We start from the raw sequence: 15,773 nt of genomic DNA, 5'->3' as shown, positions 1-15,773 counted from the left end.
ACCACGTCTCATCATATGAAGATGCTTCTATATTGTTGATCAATCAATGTAGGATGAAACAATCAATGCTAAGTACTCAGTCCCCGATCAATAGAAAAAATCCGAGGTGCGTTGTTACCTCTAACACACTAATGTTGACTTTGTTTTCGAAATATCTCCAAAGGAATTCTACGCCGAGTAAAACGCCTACTTCCTGCAAAGTCCTCTAAAAATAATACCGACAAGTTCTCTCGCATGTATGCAAGTGATTTACCCCATTCATGTGCCATGTGGACATTCCCCGGAGTTGGACACGGTCAGGGCTAGTCACTTCGTTGACTGCATCAGTGACTCGTCCAGGTCCCTCGGTGTTATCTTCTGTACTTCAAACAAAAGTATGCGTGGACGCTAGAGAGGTAATGCAGCTGCATCGGCCTAGCATTCCCGACTTGATCTGATATCAAATCTGTCACCAAACACAGACGTCTAGGTCTAAAAGCAAATAAGCTTGACAGACGCCACCGTGAAAATGTCAAAGGGATCTTATACAGACAGAAGAGCGATGTCAGGAAGCTATCTTGGGAACAGGGCGTTTACACATAAAAGGATGAGAATAAGAAATCGCATTACCTCCAAATCTCAGCTTTCCCTCCCGTTCAATCAGTAACTCTTGTCAACGAGGAGGAAGGAAGGAAGGAAGGAAGGATGTCGGTTCAGGGATATACTCAAAGTGCAATTGTTGCAGCGTACTCCAAAGCTGTACCTGTGGAATATACATATGGTATGTCTCTATGAAATCTAGCATGGGTTATATAGCGTGCGAGTTAATCTGTTTCAAGTGGCTGCAATTACAATCGTTCTATACGATTCTTTAATTCTTTTCAATCGGGAGGTAAGAGTTTCCAAAAAATATTCAACGTGTCAAGGTCTTAATTGCATTCAAGGTAGAGTATATTTACAAGTATGGTTGTCCACATTGGTATGAAAGTATTCGGTCGCTGATGAGGGCTTCGTTTTTCAGGGGACGGCAAACGTTGATCAAGTGGATCTACCTCCTCATCAAGTTGACGGGGCTCACCATTTTTGTGTGAGTCATTCGCATTACGGTGTCATCCGAATATTATCCGAGCTCAACCCAACCGTGTCATTTACAGGCTCAATTTTCTCGGTAAAATTATTGCATTCCTTTGTTGATTGAGACGTTGATTGGGACAAACAGCATATCTGATACCACCTCAAACACCCACGGTGAGCAACCTCGAGCTTCATTCATAAACAGAATAGCCCATGAAAGTATCTAGCTGTGAGTATCCTCGCGAAATTCGAGAAATAGCAACAATTGAGGACTTATCTAGGTATCTCGTGCGGCAGTGGTTTGCTGGTTTGTGAGTGTTCAAATTTCCTTTGTCGATCAAAAACTCTTCTGAGAAGTATCAGTCTTTTTGAGATTGTTGATACTGCTGTAATCAAGACTCTACTCATTTTGCGATTACGTGCATTTTATGGAAACAGCAAATCAGGTCCGTGTCCCTTTACCCTCTGTTTAGAGACTGAGTACTGAGTCCTCATGAACTGAACCAGTGACAGCCATTTTGTGTTTAGCGACCGCTGGTAAATGATACGTTGTTCTTCTTGTATTCTATCATGACTAATTTGTCATGTTTAGTGGAATTGATGGTGCGGTTGTAAATGACTTTCTCGACACTTGCTACCGCTCAATGACGGAATTGTTATAGAGCACAACATACGCTTACGTGCTCACTGGGCTAAATTTGCAACAATTCATTTCTTCACCCGCTCCTATCCCAGGCTGCCCGTTGAGACCAGGAAACCACCTTCGTCGTTATCGGTCTCCGACGGTGGTATGGTACGTCTCCTTTTCATGACTCTCCTTCCCACCTAAATAACTGAACCTAACATCGGGTTAGGGCGACAAGATTTACAAGTAATAGTTTGGAGTTGATCCTTCTACTATTCGGTTTGTGTCGAAGTCTCAAGGCAAATGGAAGTTACTTCCGGGATGGTTGGGCTCGGATGCGACAAGCTGCCCCGCTTCTATATATCTTTTATCGTGATGGAACCATCTTCTATATCCCGTGCGTATATTCAAGCATTACCCTTCACGATTACTGAGTGGCTGGATTCATTGGGAAATAGGCTTTGCGGTAAGACGAGGCTCATCATCCCTTTGTTCAGTTCATAAAATAACATATAATCCAGCTCTCAGTATATTCGGATTCGCAGCCACATTGACACGGCTTACTCGCCAGTTCACCTGTTCAAATTGGGAAGCGTAAGCACCTGTTTCTCATATCTTTGATAATCAACGTTTCTGACTGGCCAAAATCGAATCAGTTGGCTTGGAATAACCTACTACATAGTTGTACGGAAGCATAGTCCAACTCCCGCATATTTTCCAAAATATTCATCAAGGATTTTTTCTAATTCTATTAGGGTACCCGATTGATCTTGAACATCCGGCAAGCAGGATTGAAATTCTCAACAAGCATGTTCACAGGACAAGGTCAAGAACTTTCGAGTTTAGTGTTTTCACCTGATAGAGAATCAACTATGGAAGGAGACATTACGACTATGGAAAGTCCTCAAACGACAAGTACAGTTGAAATTATCGAAATCTCAAGAACCACGAAAGATGGTTCGAGTAACGGTTGAGAGTGTTTTGAGGTTAATTTTGAATTGAAGATATCTTTCTCCATCGCCCGCTTCTTAGATCTTACTTATGTATATCTTAAATGAACTCTATTACGATCAGTATATCAGCGCTGCCTCGATTCTACGGTTCCAGCCTGCCGGATATCTCCTCCTACGGAAGGGAGATCATGTAGTAATCGTGTAGCTACATATGTGGGAGTGCGGAATCGAAACCGCGGTGGCCGAACAGGCCGAAGAAGACTGTGTAATGTGCGTAGCTTAGGTAAGAAGTGTTACTTTCGTGACTGTGACCACGCTCGTTGACGTTTCGCGGCATACCTTGATGACTGAGGCGCGTTGAACTTTCACAACTTCGGCATGCCATCAAGCAAGAGATTATTTCAAAGATCTGCATCATGCACTTCACGATGTGCCGACTTTTCCAAAGGTTCCGCAACAATGATAATTGCTCGTTTGTTGTTGGCACCACGTCTCATCATATGAACATGCTTCTTGATCAATCAAAGTAAGATAAAACCTGATGAAACAATCAATGCTCAGTCGCCGATCAATAGAAAAAAAATTTGAGGTGCGTTGTTACCTCTAAGGCACAAACATTGTCTTTGTTTTTGAAATGTTTCATAGCGAATCCTACACCGAGTAAAACACCTACTTCCTGCAAAGACCTCCAAAAATATACTGATAATTTCTTTCGTGTTTATGCAAGTATTTTACTTCATATATGTGCCATGTGTGCATTCATTGGAGTTGAACACGGTCAGGGCTGGTCACGTCGTTGACTGCATCAGCGACCGTCCAGGCTCCTCGGTGTTATCTTCTGTACTTCAAAAAATGGTATACATGGCCGCTAGGGAGGTAATACAACTGCGCCGACTAGCATTCCCGACTTGACCTGATATCTAATCCGTCATCAAATTCAGACTTCTAGGTCTGAAAGCAAAATAAGCTTGATGGACGCCACCGTGAAAGTATCAAGTGGATCTGATACAAATGAAGGAGCCATGAAGCTATCTTGGGAACAGAGACAGTTACACATAAAAGGACGAGAAGAAATTATCACATTATTTCCAAATCTCAGCTTCCTTTCCTGTTAGATCAGTAACTGTCGTCGAGGAGGAAGGAAGGAAAGAAGGATGTCAATTCAGGGATATACTCAAAGTGAAATTGTTGGGGCATACTCCCAAGCTATACCTGTGAAATATACGTATGGTAAGTTTCTATGAATTCTAGTATGGTATGGTGTGCGAGTTAATCTGTTTAAAGTGGCCGCAATTACAGTCGTTGTATACGACTCTTTGATTCTTTTCAATCGGGAGGTAAGAGTTTTCAAAATTTTATTCAAAGTATCGAGGTCTTAATTATATTCAAGCTGGAGTACATTTACAAGTACTGAAGTCCATATTGATATGAAATGAATCGGTCACTGATGAGGCTTCGTATTTCAGAGGACAGAAAACTTTGGTCAAGTGGATCTACCTCCTCATCAAGCTGACGGGGATCATCATTTTTGTGTGAGTCATTCGCATTACGGTGTCATATGAATTTTTCAGGCTAAATAGCGTCGGTTGCAGACTCAATTTTGTCGGTAAATCATAAGATTCTTTTATCGTTTGAAAAGGCGTCAATACGGATGAACAGCATATCTGATACCACCTCAGACACCTACGGTGAGTAACCTCGAGCTAAACTTTTGAATAAAGTAGCCCATGAAAAGTATCTAGCTGTGGGTATCCTCACAAATTTCGAAAAAATTGTAATAATAGAGGGCTTATCTAGATGTTTCGTGCGGCAGTGGGTTTCTGGCTTGTGAGTGTTCAAGTTTCCTTGGTCAATCCAAAACTCTTCTGAGAAGTATCAGTCTTTTTGAGATCGTTGATACTGCTGTAATCAAGACTCTCCTCGTTTTGCGATTACGTGCATTTTATGGAAATAACAAATCAGGTCCGCATTATTTTCCCCTTTCGAGAGACTGAATTCTCATGGACCGAACCAGTGACAGCCATCTTAATTTTAGCCACCGCTGGTAAATGATGCGTTTTTCTTGTATTCCGTCATGACTAACTAGCTTTGCTCAGTGGAATTGATGGTACGCTTGTAAATAACTTTGCTGACGCTTGCCGCCGCTCAATGACAGAACTGTTATAGAGCACAACATACGCCTATGTGCTCGCTGGGGTGAATTTGCAACAATTCATTGCTTCACCAGGTCCTATCCCAGGGTGCCAATTGAGGCCAGGAAACTTTCTTCACCATTATCGATCTCCGACGGTGGTATGGTACGTCTCTTTTTCATGACTCTCCTATCTACCTAAATAGCTGAGTTCAAACTCGGGATAGGGCCACAAGACTGACTAGCAATAGCTTGGAGTTAATCCTTTTATTATTCGGTTTGTATCGAAGTCTCCAGGCAAATGGGAGTTACTTCCGAAATGGTTGGGCTCAGATACGACAAGCTGCTCCGCTTCTATATGTGTTTTATCGTGATGGAACTATCTTCTATATCCCGTGCGTATATTCAAGCACTACCATTCGCGATTTCAAAGTGGCTGAATGTCTTGGGTAATCAATAGGCTTTGCGGTAAGGCACTAATCAGACTTTTGTTTGGTTCGATAAATAACATGTAATCCAGCTCTCAGTATATTCGGATTCGCAGCCACATTGACACGGCTTACTCGCGAGCTCACCTGCTCAAACTGGGAAGCGTACGCATCTGTTTCTCATATCTTTGCTTATCAGAGTTTCTGACTGATTACGATCGAATCAGTTGGCTTGGAATAACCTACTACATAGTCGTACGGAATCATAGCCCAACTCCTGCATATCTTTCAAATTATTCATCGAGCATTTTTTCTTTTTCTATTAGGGCACCCGATTGACTTTAAACATCCGGCAAGCAGGATTGCAATTCACAAAGAGCATGCTCACGGGACATGGACAAAAACTTTCGAGTTTAGTGTTTTCACCTGATAGAGAAGCAACTCTGGAAGGAGACGTTGCGACTTTGGAAAGTCCTCAAACGAGAAGTACGGTTGAAGTTCTTGAAGTCTCGGAAGCTACGAAAGATGATTCGAGTAGCGGTTGAGAGTGTTGGCTTTGAATGGAAGATATCTTCCTCCCTCACGTGCTTCTTAGATTTTATTTATGTATATCTTAAATGAACTTTATTACGATCAGTATATCAGCGCTGCCTCGATTCTACGGTTCCAGCCTGCCGGATATCTCCTCCTACGGAAAGGACATCATGTAGCAATCGACTCTAAATTTCAAAATTACGCAAGTTGTGAACCGCGACTTAAGACACCCGAATCAAAGCATACCTCCGTTTCTTGTGGTCGTACGAGATAGACTACTGGAGGTGGATCTTTAATAACCGTAGTCGAACCTTGCAAGGATATATATATATGGGCAGCTGGCAATCATTCCAATGTCTGACACGATCCATTACTAAGAAGGTCGAGATGGATCAATCATCACTTTCTGGATAGAGGCAGAAGTGCTTCTTTGAGATGCGTACTTTATCTGATAATCGGTCATGCTTTATCGGGACAATGACTGGCTTACTCGCTACATTTGCCGCTCCAGAGGTCTTTTCAAAGTTGGTCGCCAGCGTACAATTTCATCCGAGTAGAGAAATGGGCCCGCTATCACAAAAAAAAAAAACATTCATAGGAGAGCCCCCTCCCCTAGGCTTAGCGGTGAATCTCCATCAAACTACCGTTAATAAAGGCATGGCGAAGAATGAACGCCTTACAAAAATGAACGGTCCTTTTTCACAAACATGCAGACCAGTCTAAACTGCTTAGCCGGCACTACGTCCACATTACCTGGGTTAGGAAACGGACCAAATCAACTTCTTGACCATAAGCGAAATAATTGGAGCCAGAACAGGAATTGATCTTATGCGCAATTGGGTCACGAATTCTATGGCTAGTGAAAAAAAATTGTCACGCTTCAGAAAACGAATAAGCAACATACTAGTCTAAATGTCATGATGGTTTATTTGGTCATTTCGGCTAGGTGTTCTAGAAGTCACAATCTGGGGCGTTGTGGAAACGGGAAGGAGGAGGCTTAGAAACATACCGTGGAAGGCATAACATGAGGATCAGCCGTCAGAGTTCTCCAATGATCGTATCAGAGCGAAGCTGTTTTCCTGTTTCATGTTTAGGAGGCTGGGTTTTGCTAGAGCATTCGTGAACTACAGTGTTCCTATATTGTGACCAGAACATCAGATAGTTCGTATCCACTTACCGTTTTGAAAAACTTATCCCAGTCACATACTAAAGTGACGGGTTATCAGTTCACTTGGGTCGCTGATTGTTGACGAGTAACTTCAATTGAATCAATTCCCTTTCGAGGTCACGTGAATGACATACGGCAAGCGATTGGCCACCGCCCCGGAAGGCTGACCGGATGAAGTCCATGATGCAGGCTGCTAATGCCTCGTGCCCAACGCCTTGCTTGCTCTCCTGCTTCGGCACATAAAGGTGCTACATATCGCACTGCGGAGACCTTGAGGGTTCTTCCCTAGGCTACCAAGGTCACAAGCCCAGGGCATTGACTGGGTAAATACATCCTTCACCACCCCTCGCCTTCATTCCGCTTCATTTCCCTGTGCTCATTGCTAGCCTGCCACCCTCCGCCCTTGAGGTCAGGTCACCCCCGCTCTCGATTACTCTCAGTGCGTACGTCGATCGGCGCCTACGACTCATCCGCAAGCCTAACCACTGCGGTATACGACCCTTCACGATTGTGTTACGATTCACGATGTTCAAGAGGAGCAAAACCAAAGCTTCTCGTGGCGAGCCCACCACTCCCAAGATCCAGCTAGCCCCCCTCCCAGACGCTGATAGCTGGGCTGGATCGCCGCCACCGCAACCCAAAGCTTTCGCGAAATCCTTCAAGCCCTTCTTCGGACGGCTAATACCTGATCGACGGGCGGAAACACCTCTCCAGGCGCAGAGGCCTAGTTATCGGAGTGACGGTGCATACGTTCCTCGCTTGAGGACAGTATCGATGTCGAAACAGGAGGATGGTATGATCCCTTGCAGTCATATCGTACGCGATCGCCATTAAGCGCGCGACATTAAACCATTGTTATCACTAGATGTTATGATGCGCAGAGGGCATCCACCATACGATCCGGTATACGCGAGACAAATGAAACCTGGGGAAGTCGTTTACAACGTTTACCCATCACAGAGACCTGTGGATCGTGTTCCCAATATCCATAGGTCATCAACCCTAAGATCTAGTCCGAAATACGTGGATCCGCTAGTGGCAGAGATACCGCCGACCCAACATAGGCCAAAGTATGTGGATCCGCCAGTGGTAGAGCGACTGCCAGCCCAACCAACATATGTGGAGCATCCAGCAATGAAGCAATCGGCCCGAAGACCCAGTACGAGATACATGGATCCGTCCGTGATGAAGCAGGTAGCGCCCGTGTCGATGACGCCCCCAGAGAGAGCACACCAACCAGAGCAACGTCCAGGTGAGGAGCACTTGATCGTGTTTCATCTACACACTAATCACGGACGCCATAAGCGCCAGCGCCACTCAAGTCGGCCCTCAAGAAAGGGAAGAGTCAAAGATCAACAGCAGAGGAAAAGCAGGAATTGCGTACGTTCATATCTCGCAGTGTTCGTGCTTCTTACCCACCATACTTATAGTCCCGCCCGCCCTTGAACGTCATGCTTCCTCACGATGGGCACCTACCGGACCTGGTCTAGAGCATTCAAGTAAGGATGTCTGGTTTCGGTCACACCTGAAATTAAATATCTGTATAGATGTCGGTCAAGTGAATCGGTCAAGAAAGCTGAGTCTCACCGGACAACAAAGGCCTACCCCTCCCCAATACCCCAACAAACCCAAATACGTATCGGCCATCGTAAACGAAGGTAAGATGAGATAGTCTTGTAGGCCAATTTCTCAAACTATTTTAGTAGCTATGAAGGGAGAGGCGATCGCCTTGAGCTGGCCTCTAGTGGATTTTCAATCCAGAAAAGCGAAGGGTATGCCGCTGGTTTATTTCGATGCCGGCTTCAATCCACGGAGTGAAGATATGGCCGTTCGGGTGTGGCGGGAAAAGTGGTTCAGCCCAATAACGAGAAAGGAGGCAACTATTCCTGTGTCTTTTCATACAGTGCTGACCGAGATGACCATTGAATGCATCCCTCCCCGCGGGTTTCCTGAGCACTTTATCTTGTGGCCGATCCATGTTCGACGTCTTGAGGGCTTACGATGCATCGACATTTTTCGTGCGGTATTCGAGGTCTATCACGAACTCTTGACAGAGAAAGAAAAGGCGCGAATTGGCAGCCATTATCTTCAATGGTGCGAAAAGGCTTTCAAAAAGAGGTGCGAAGACAGTCCGGGTCTGCCGCTTTACAACGAATCGTGCGGCATGCGACGTATCGATATGCTAAGGGGAAGAAGGATTTTCAAGTCACTATCGCAAGACTCGACCAACTCTCGCTGGGAACTACGTTTTGATGACCCTTCACCCGAGAAGAATTGACCCCAAGCAACTTCAATTTCTTAGTAAGTTCTTCCTCCCCTGCGAAACCTCCTTAGTTGATGTTGACGAGCAATCAGATTTATATATGCCCACTCACTACTCTCCTTGAACTGCACGCAAATGTACAACTAGCACATCATCCTTTGTTTCATTCATTATGCATACCACTGTAAGTCTTCTGTTCTGGATACGTTCGGAAACCTGGGGTTGTTTCCACGATATTACCGTATTTGCTTATTCATGTATTACATACCTATACTTTGACATTATGTCGGTCTGGACCTTTCTTGTCATAGTAATCCCAAGTCTTTATCAGAACATTCGAATCGACAAGCGAATCTTGTAAAAAGAAACCATAGAAAACGTGGGCAGTGAGTTGTGATCGCCCAACAAGGTACTGGTCAGATCACGGCAATTCGGCATTGCTGCAATAGCCGAGTTATGCGGAGAGTTACGCACAAGTACGGGGTGTAGTGCAATGGGGTAACGTGCATGCTTGAATGGGAACAGGCAAGGAAACGAGAAAGTTAGAGCAACCACCAGAAGTCTGATAGATCGAAGAAGGTGCGATCGGCTAAGGGGCTGTCGATTCGTCCTGGCGATATTTTGGTCGGTAGTCGCACGCAGATTGGTGAAAACGAGTACACGCTTTGCTGGTCTTCCTGACGGTCCGTCAGATGGTGACGATAGAAGCAGTCTAAATATAGAAGTAACTGGCATGTTGGAGTAAGGTGATGAAGAAACACCCATGACCCGCTTGGCGATTCTTGGAAGCTCTGGATAAGCTCGTGCCGGATATATAGTCGTACCATTTATCAAGTGTATAGGTTGATTGAGGCTCGCTGACCTGCAGGCTATGGAAAAACATGCATATATGCGCGTGAAAGTCGAGGACATTTGACATTTCTGATTTGAAGGTAGCTCAAACCAACGTGTTGGTTTGGTCAAATGATCCAGATAGGATTTACGTCGACCAATGAACCATACCGTATTGGCAAGTTAACGTTAGGGTGGAAAGTGGTGGCGCACTGAGCCGGTTTACGTGGATTTATGCGGATAAAATTCGGTGCTTTCATCCGTTGAGCCACTCATCTGCAACGGATCTTGGCTATGGCTACATGAAATGATAAACTCTGTAAGACATATCAAAAAACATGCATAACGGATATTGAAAAAATCAGAAGTAGAACTCACAAACCTAATGCTAACGGCAGTGGATATTAGAAATTGAGCAGTTTTGAGTCTTGACTTTTATGGAATGACTTCATTCAGGGGTGAAGATTGTGACTTATAAAACGCTGCCCACAGAATAAAAAGAGATACAAAGCATGAAGAGCATATACCCAGCGAGAGGACTAGGGCATGTTGGGCGTTGGGTGTTGGGAAGAGAACAATGAGCTTTTCTTGAGCCCCAAACTGCCTTGACTCCTACTTGGCACGTGACAAGGTGCGCGTCAATCGCACGTGACAACTTTTTCTTGCCTTCCCCGCCCGACATTAAAGTTGACAGCCGGGTATGCGAGCGGTGTCCTCCATAGTCTGAAACACTCTGAAAACTTGGAAAAATGGAGCAGCAGGGTCCCTTGTTTATGCAGTCTCTTATTGTCAGTACTATTCCTCTATTTTTCTTGTGGGTTCACTTAATTACGAACCATGTAGGCAGGAGGGACAGCCGGGACTTCTGTCGACCTCCTTTTTTTCCCTATAGATACCATAAAAACAAGGCTACAGTCATCTCAGGGCTTTCTTGCTGCAGGCGGATTTCGAGGGATCTATAAAGGCGTTGGGAGTGTGGTTGTTGGGAGCGCCCCAGGAGGTATGCAAATCCTGATGTTATAGTTTTCCGTCTAACATTCAGTCACATAGCTGCGGCATTTTTTTCTGTCTATGAGACGTTGAAAAAGGTTCTACCACTCAAGGACGAGCTTGCTCCTGTCAACCACATGATTTCAGCGTCCTTTGGTGAAGTGGTAAGAATGGCAATCTCGAATAATTTCAAATTGATGATTTGAATCAATTTTGCTACAGGCTGCATGTATGGTTCGTGTTCCGACAGAAGTCATCAAAACAAGGACTCAGACGTCTTCATATGGCGTGGCACATGCGTCCTCATTAGCGGCTGCTAAGCTCGTTCTTCAAAATGAGGGAATTAAAGGGTTCTACCGTGGTTTTGGAATCACTGTTATGCGCGAGGAAAGTAGTCTTAGTTGTCCCATAACATCTTCACCTTCCTGATTCTGCTGTCTATAGATTCCATTTACTTCCCTCCAATTCCCGCTTTACGAATTCCTCAAACTAAAGCTATCTCAAAGAACAAAACGCAAACCTTTATATGCGCATGAAGCTGCCGTTTGTGGAAGTATAGCAGGTGGAATCGCAGCTGCCCTTACCACACCCCTTGACGTTCTCAAAACCCGTGTGATGCTTGATATGCGAGTACGTCGAGCCATCTTCCATGGATTCGATTTGTGCTCATTCATACCCTAGAATTCTTATGAAGACAAAATGCCTTCATTGTATACCCGGTTCCGAGCTATATACGCACAGGAGGGTGTTCGTACCCTTTTTGCTGGAGTTGTACCACGGACGTTATGGATTTCTGCAGGCGGAGCCGTATTCCTCGGCGTTTATGAGTGGACAGTCCATGGGCTGATGGGTATCTGATTTAATCTTTCTTCAATATAGAATACAATCAAGAGGCATTCGATCGTAATATTACTTCAATAATATAATAGTGGGCGAAACCAGAGGGATCTATAAGAAAGAGAGAGAAAGAAAGAAATAGGATTCATTCATCGACCTTCTCGGGAGCTTTCCCAAGTTTCAAGATGACTTTGGTAACTGGTTTATGACCTTGTGCAGGAGGTCTCCCCTGTTCGCCCAAGTCTGGTGAGGATGGAGAGTCTGTTCCCTTATCCTCCGGCTGTGACGTGACCACAGGTTCTTTCGATTTCCGGGGTTTTCGTTTAAATTTGGTGACTTTGGTTGAAGCCTCGAGCTTCTTGATTGTATTCCCATCATTAGACTTACGGGGTGCCTTCTTCTCTATCTGCCCCAGATTGTTATCGCTACTGTTTGATTGATTGAGCTTCGTTCGATCGCGGAGTGTACGGGTTGAGGGAGGTGCCGGGATCGAACTTCCAGACGCACGGGTAATGGATTGTTCCAGAGAATTAAAGATCGTCACGGTGCGTTCCAGCCATTTCGGAATAATATCGGGCTCGAGATTGTTTAAGGATGGTCTACCTCCACGTCGTTTCTTGGTAGCCTTTTCAAGCTAAAGAGATAAAAATGATGAGAAGATTGTTCAGGTGCGTGGAAGCACAGGAACGCAAACCTCGATTAGGTTTTCAACATTCCACCACTCTTCGTCCACTTTGTCCAATCCTGCCAGGCCGCATACATGTGCCAGACTGCCACTGATCAACGCTCTATCACTGTATCCCCCTTCCAAAACGCTGATAAGCTTTCCTGAAGAATATTCTCCCGCGAATGTACGAGCATCATTGGTGAAACGATGGTAGAAGGATGCAGGCACCTTGCGATTGTGTCTAGACATCGAGGGATACTCATGTTCGCAAGCATCCATTCCACAACTAAAAATACAAAATTCTGAGTGGCGATATCATATTTAGCGAGTAGATCTGACCTGATAAAGACCAAGACATCGTCCCCAGGTCCGCCAGTTCCATTTATGAACTCTTCGGCACGGAGAATCAATTTGGAGTATTGTTCCTTATATAGGACGTCCCAAAAATGGTTTTCTGATTCGTATGTCTGTAGGTGAATGTTCTCCACGTATTGACCATGAGCTTTATGAATAGAAACAGAAGCCGCTTGAACCAATGCTGGATTACCGTCCTGAGTTTATTTTTGTCAGCGAGCCCGTGCAACGGCGCGATCTATGAGTAGAAAATATACCTCACAGGGAAAGGACAAAACATCATGAATAGATCCATAGTATATTCTAAGACGGTTCCTAGATTGTTCTGGTGCACCCGCCTCAGCTTCGAGCGTTTGGCGATAGGTTTCCTCGTTGATGGACCAGACGATCGATTGCGTGCCATTTCCTGATGTCGCGCGGCAATGAACAAATACAAAAGAAGCGAACAAAAAGGAAAACTACCGTGGTGGAGATCAATGTCGAATATAACTATCCGATTGATCTTGTGTTTAAGATACGCATGTGCGGCAGCGACCGCGACATTGTTGACGAAACAAAAACCAGAAGGAGTATCTTCCCCGCAGTGATGTCCTGGTGGTCGAACTGCGACAAAAGCGCGTTTGATCGGATCTTGGTCATCTACGATTCTATCAACAGCCTCGCACACTGTCCCGAGTGCCCCCTGAATCGCGTTGATTGACTCTGGGCATACTGGCTACACCTTTCAGATCGATGTCAATCATCATGGGAACAGAGGTAACCAACGGTACAAGTCGCCTTGAGGTAGGTCCAGAGGTATTTCCGAGCCGCCTTCCGCAATTTCGTCCCAGCTATTCTTTGCCCATGTCTTCAAATTCTCCAGATAGACGTCCCCTTCAATGTCTCCGTGTATAAATTTGACGGCTTCGTGGTTCAAAAGATCAATTTCAGCTTGACTCTTCACAATTTCAACTATACTGGTGCCAACATCACCAGCGGGTGTTCCAAGACGCATCTTGCCCAAAACATCGGTCAATTCGTTAATCTCGCCGTCTGCTTCGCGTTTGTTTGGTTCTTCTGCTACGACACTTTCCAACCGTGCAAGCGCGCCAGAGATGCCGATGTTGATAGCACGAAGTCGTTCTGGACGCTCTACAATACTTGATTTGTCTTTTGAACGGATGTAATTGTGCTGAAGACACGCGTCTTGCAGGAATATTGCGGCGTCTGGCATAGCTGTAGCAAGGATAAGCAATAATAAACATAATTTGGCCCGCCTTGCTCTCGTAACTGTTGTATTGGACTATTTGGTATTTACTCCAAGGCGCTATAGCCAAGTGGTTACGGCGACAGATTAGAAATCTGTTCCTCTTTGAGGGCGCAGGTTCGAATCCTGCTGGCGTCGCTTTTCCTGTGAAGCATGTTCTTTTTCTACCATACTAACACGGCATTTGACAACAATTAAGCCTGAAATATGTGACAAGATGACAATGCGTAAAGGTACAAGTGCTTCCTCCTTTGCTGGTTTTTTCTTTTCAGTGAAGTCATATGTTTTTGTTCCCAAGCGCTCGATAAGTAGCTACTACTTAGGCAAAATCATCAATACATTGCATTACGGTTTTCAGCGACAAAAATAGAACGGCGTTCTAATCTATCGCTTGTCGGACAGCACTAGTAGTCAGCTGAGGCATAATTTACTGCTCGACGATTATTTTTTTTTAAGTCATTTTATTGTCCCGGTACCTATAGTACATGACGGATCTCGACGATTATTGCCTTTCGTCAACGAATTGTCATGCAGACGTGTTACCGATTCCTAGCCCCACCTTGGTAGTTTTTGATTTTTGGGTGACACTTAGGTGCGGAGGACGTGCAGATGGATTGACCCCGGAAGTACATCGGAATTATGTAAATGTTACGTTTGTCCCATGCAAATGTGCAAGAGCTCCGGGCATTACAATAGAAGTAGAAAAAAGAAATTAAATCGGTATTAGTTTTACTCGGAACGACTATGAGAGGGTTCATGACTCTGGGGATAATTCTCAAGTCCTTCCAGCCAGCAGTAAATGTCTGCCTGCGAACGGCCTCGTAAAATTGGGACCTCGGACAGGAGGTAATTGGACAGGAGGTTGTTCCTGTAGCTAATTTAAACAACAAAAGTAAAGTAGCGGACGGAGCATACCTCTGCACAAGGGTATTTACAACAATGTCCGTCATCTGCTGCTGTCTCTGCATTGTTATCATTACGACCTGTAGCAGCTCGTTGATCTTGTGCGACTGGGACTGGAACTGCTGTAGAAACAGGTCCATTGGCTGTCCTTGTGGGTCTGTTTGCTGTCCTTGCGGGTCCGTTTGCTCTTGAGAAAGGTTCAGATAATGCGGTCCCGACCCGTGCTGAGCCTCGGGTGTAAATGAAGGGATAGCAAGGTTCGTTAAATGGGGCAGGGAAAACGACGGTTGATTGGATTGCGCGGGAAGCTGAAAAGACGAGGGGATTTGTTGCGAGAAAAAGGACGGGAACGACAGCAAAGGGTTTGGCACCTCTCGTTGGTCTGTTGGTGCAGAATCAGCTGGAGAAGTGGTGGCCGAATTAGCCTCCATGAAGCGTCCGTGTTCACTGAGTGTAGTGTCAAGTCGAAAGTTTGGACTCAACACGTAACCTCTATTTAAGCCTGCAATTTGAGTCTCACGCCAGGCCAGAGCGAGACCCTGCAGAGGACCTGCATCTAACTCTGACTGTCGGAAGACATTTACACGACATTTACACGACAAATGCCAGCTTTTGACCGACTCTCAGAGATTCCCACGCTGCTGTGACCCGGGGAACTCAAGTTACTCAACGGTGTAGCCGCAAAACATTCTCCGTCGGCCATTACACTATTGCTGGGTGGTACTGTGGACAGAAAATGAGCTCGACTTCACCAGGAAATACTCGACTCACAGACTACGTTCTTGTTCTA

General features: G+C 45.1%; 5 protein-coding genes and 1 non-coding gene across 6 annotated transcripts; 4 read left to right on the top strand and 2 right to left on the bottom strand.

The window, feature by feature from the left end:
* Positions 1–684: 684 nt before the first annotated feature.
* Positions 685–2,652, top strand: AGABI2DRAFT_179521 (hypothetical protein; the record flags this gene model as incomplete). Its single annotated transcript, XM_006462884.1, has 12 exons — positions 685–760; positions 819–871; positions 924–958; positions 1,001–1,066; positions 1,199–1,227; positions 1,335–1,364; positions 1,451–1,499; positions 1,789–1,846; positions 1,908–1,924; positions 1,971–2,075; positions 2,200–2,272; positions 2,434–2,652. 12 exons carry the CDS (start codon positions 685–687, stop codon positions 2,650–2,652), a joined length of 810 nt encoding a protein of 269 aa, XP_006462947.1.
* A 1,630-nt stretch (positions 2,653–4,282) lies between these two features.
* On the top strand, positions 4,283–5,735 carry AGABI2DRAFT_119780 (hypothetical protein; the record flags this gene model as incomplete). Its single annotated transcript, XM_006462883.1, has 11 exons — positions 4,283–4,319; positions 4,356–4,458; positions 4,511–4,593; positions 4,646–4,675; positions 4,728–4,738; positions 4,798–4,928; positions 4,990–5,157; positions 5,223–5,230; positions 5,283–5,355; positions 5,418–5,445; positions 5,517–5,735. The coding sequence occupies 11 exons, from the start codon at positions 4,283–4,285 to the stop codon at positions 5,733–5,735; spliced, it is 891 nt and encodes a 296-aa protein (XP_006462946.1).
* A 1,496-nt stretch (positions 5,736–7,231) lies between these two features.
* On the top strand, positions 7,232–9,489 carry AGABI2DRAFT_179520 (hypothetical protein). Its single transcript, XM_006462882.1, has 7 exons — positions 7,232–7,685; positions 7,758–8,144; positions 8,198–8,272; positions 8,323–8,391; positions 8,440–8,550; positions 8,599–9,193; positions 9,248–9,489. The coding sequence occupies exons 1-6, from the start codon at positions 7,418–7,420 to the stop codon at positions 9,168–9,170; spliced, it is 1,482 nt and encodes a 493-aa protein (XP_006462945.1). The 5' UTR covers positions 7,232–7,417; the 3' UTR covers positions 9,171–9,193; positions 9,248–9,489.
* Positions 9,490–10,660: 1,171 nt separating this feature from the next.
* Positions 10,661–14,047, bottom strand: AGABI2DRAFT_179518 (hypothetical protein; the record flags this gene model as incomplete). Its single annotated transcript, XM_006462881.1, has 11 exons — positions 10,661–10,773; positions 10,830–10,986; positions 11,037–11,140; positions 11,199–11,363; positions 11,421–11,606; positions 11,658–12,447; positions 12,508–12,766; positions 12,820–13,031; positions 13,092–13,240; positions 13,297–13,545; positions 13,600–14,047. 6 exons carry the CDS (start codon positions 14,045–14,047, stop codon positions 11,959–11,961), a joined length of 1,806 nt encoding a protein of 601 aa, XP_006462944.1. The 3' UTR covers positions 10,661–10,773; positions 10,830–10,986; positions 11,037–11,140; positions 11,199–11,363; positions 11,421–11,606; positions 11,658–11,958.
* An 89-nt stretch (positions 14,048–14,136) lies between these two features.
* Positions 14,137–14,218, top strand: AGABI2DRAFT_t69. The gene has a single exon. It is a non-coding gene; the product is annotated as a tRNA-Ser (tRNA).
* A 479-nt stretch (positions 14,219–14,697) lies between these two features.
* AGABI2DRAFT_193997 (hypothetical protein) lies at positions 14,698–15,768 on the bottom strand. Its single transcript, XM_006462880.1, has 3 exons — positions 15,755–15,768; positions 14,996–15,706; positions 14,698–14,948 (listed from the first exon to the last, which is right to left on the bottom strand). Exons 2-3 carry the CDS (start codon positions 15,412–15,414, stop codon positions 14,810–14,812), a joined length of 558 nt encoding a protein of 185 aa, XP_006462943.1. The 5' UTR covers positions 15,415–15,706; positions 15,755–15,768; the 3' UTR covers positions 14,698–14,809.
* Positions 15,769–15,773: the final 5 nt, after the last annotated feature.

This window comes from Agaricus bisporus, assembly GCF_000300575.1.
Source record: "Agaricus bisporus var. bisporus H97 unplaced genomic scaffold AGABI2scaffold_7, whole genome shotgun sequence".
Classification (NCBI taxonomy): Eukaryota; Fungi; Basidiomycota; class Agaricomycetes; order Agaricales; family Agaricaceae; genus Agaricus; species Agaricus bisporus.
Note: the sequence above shows the minus strand (reverse complement) of the source record. Positions and strands in the feature narration are given on the sequence as shown.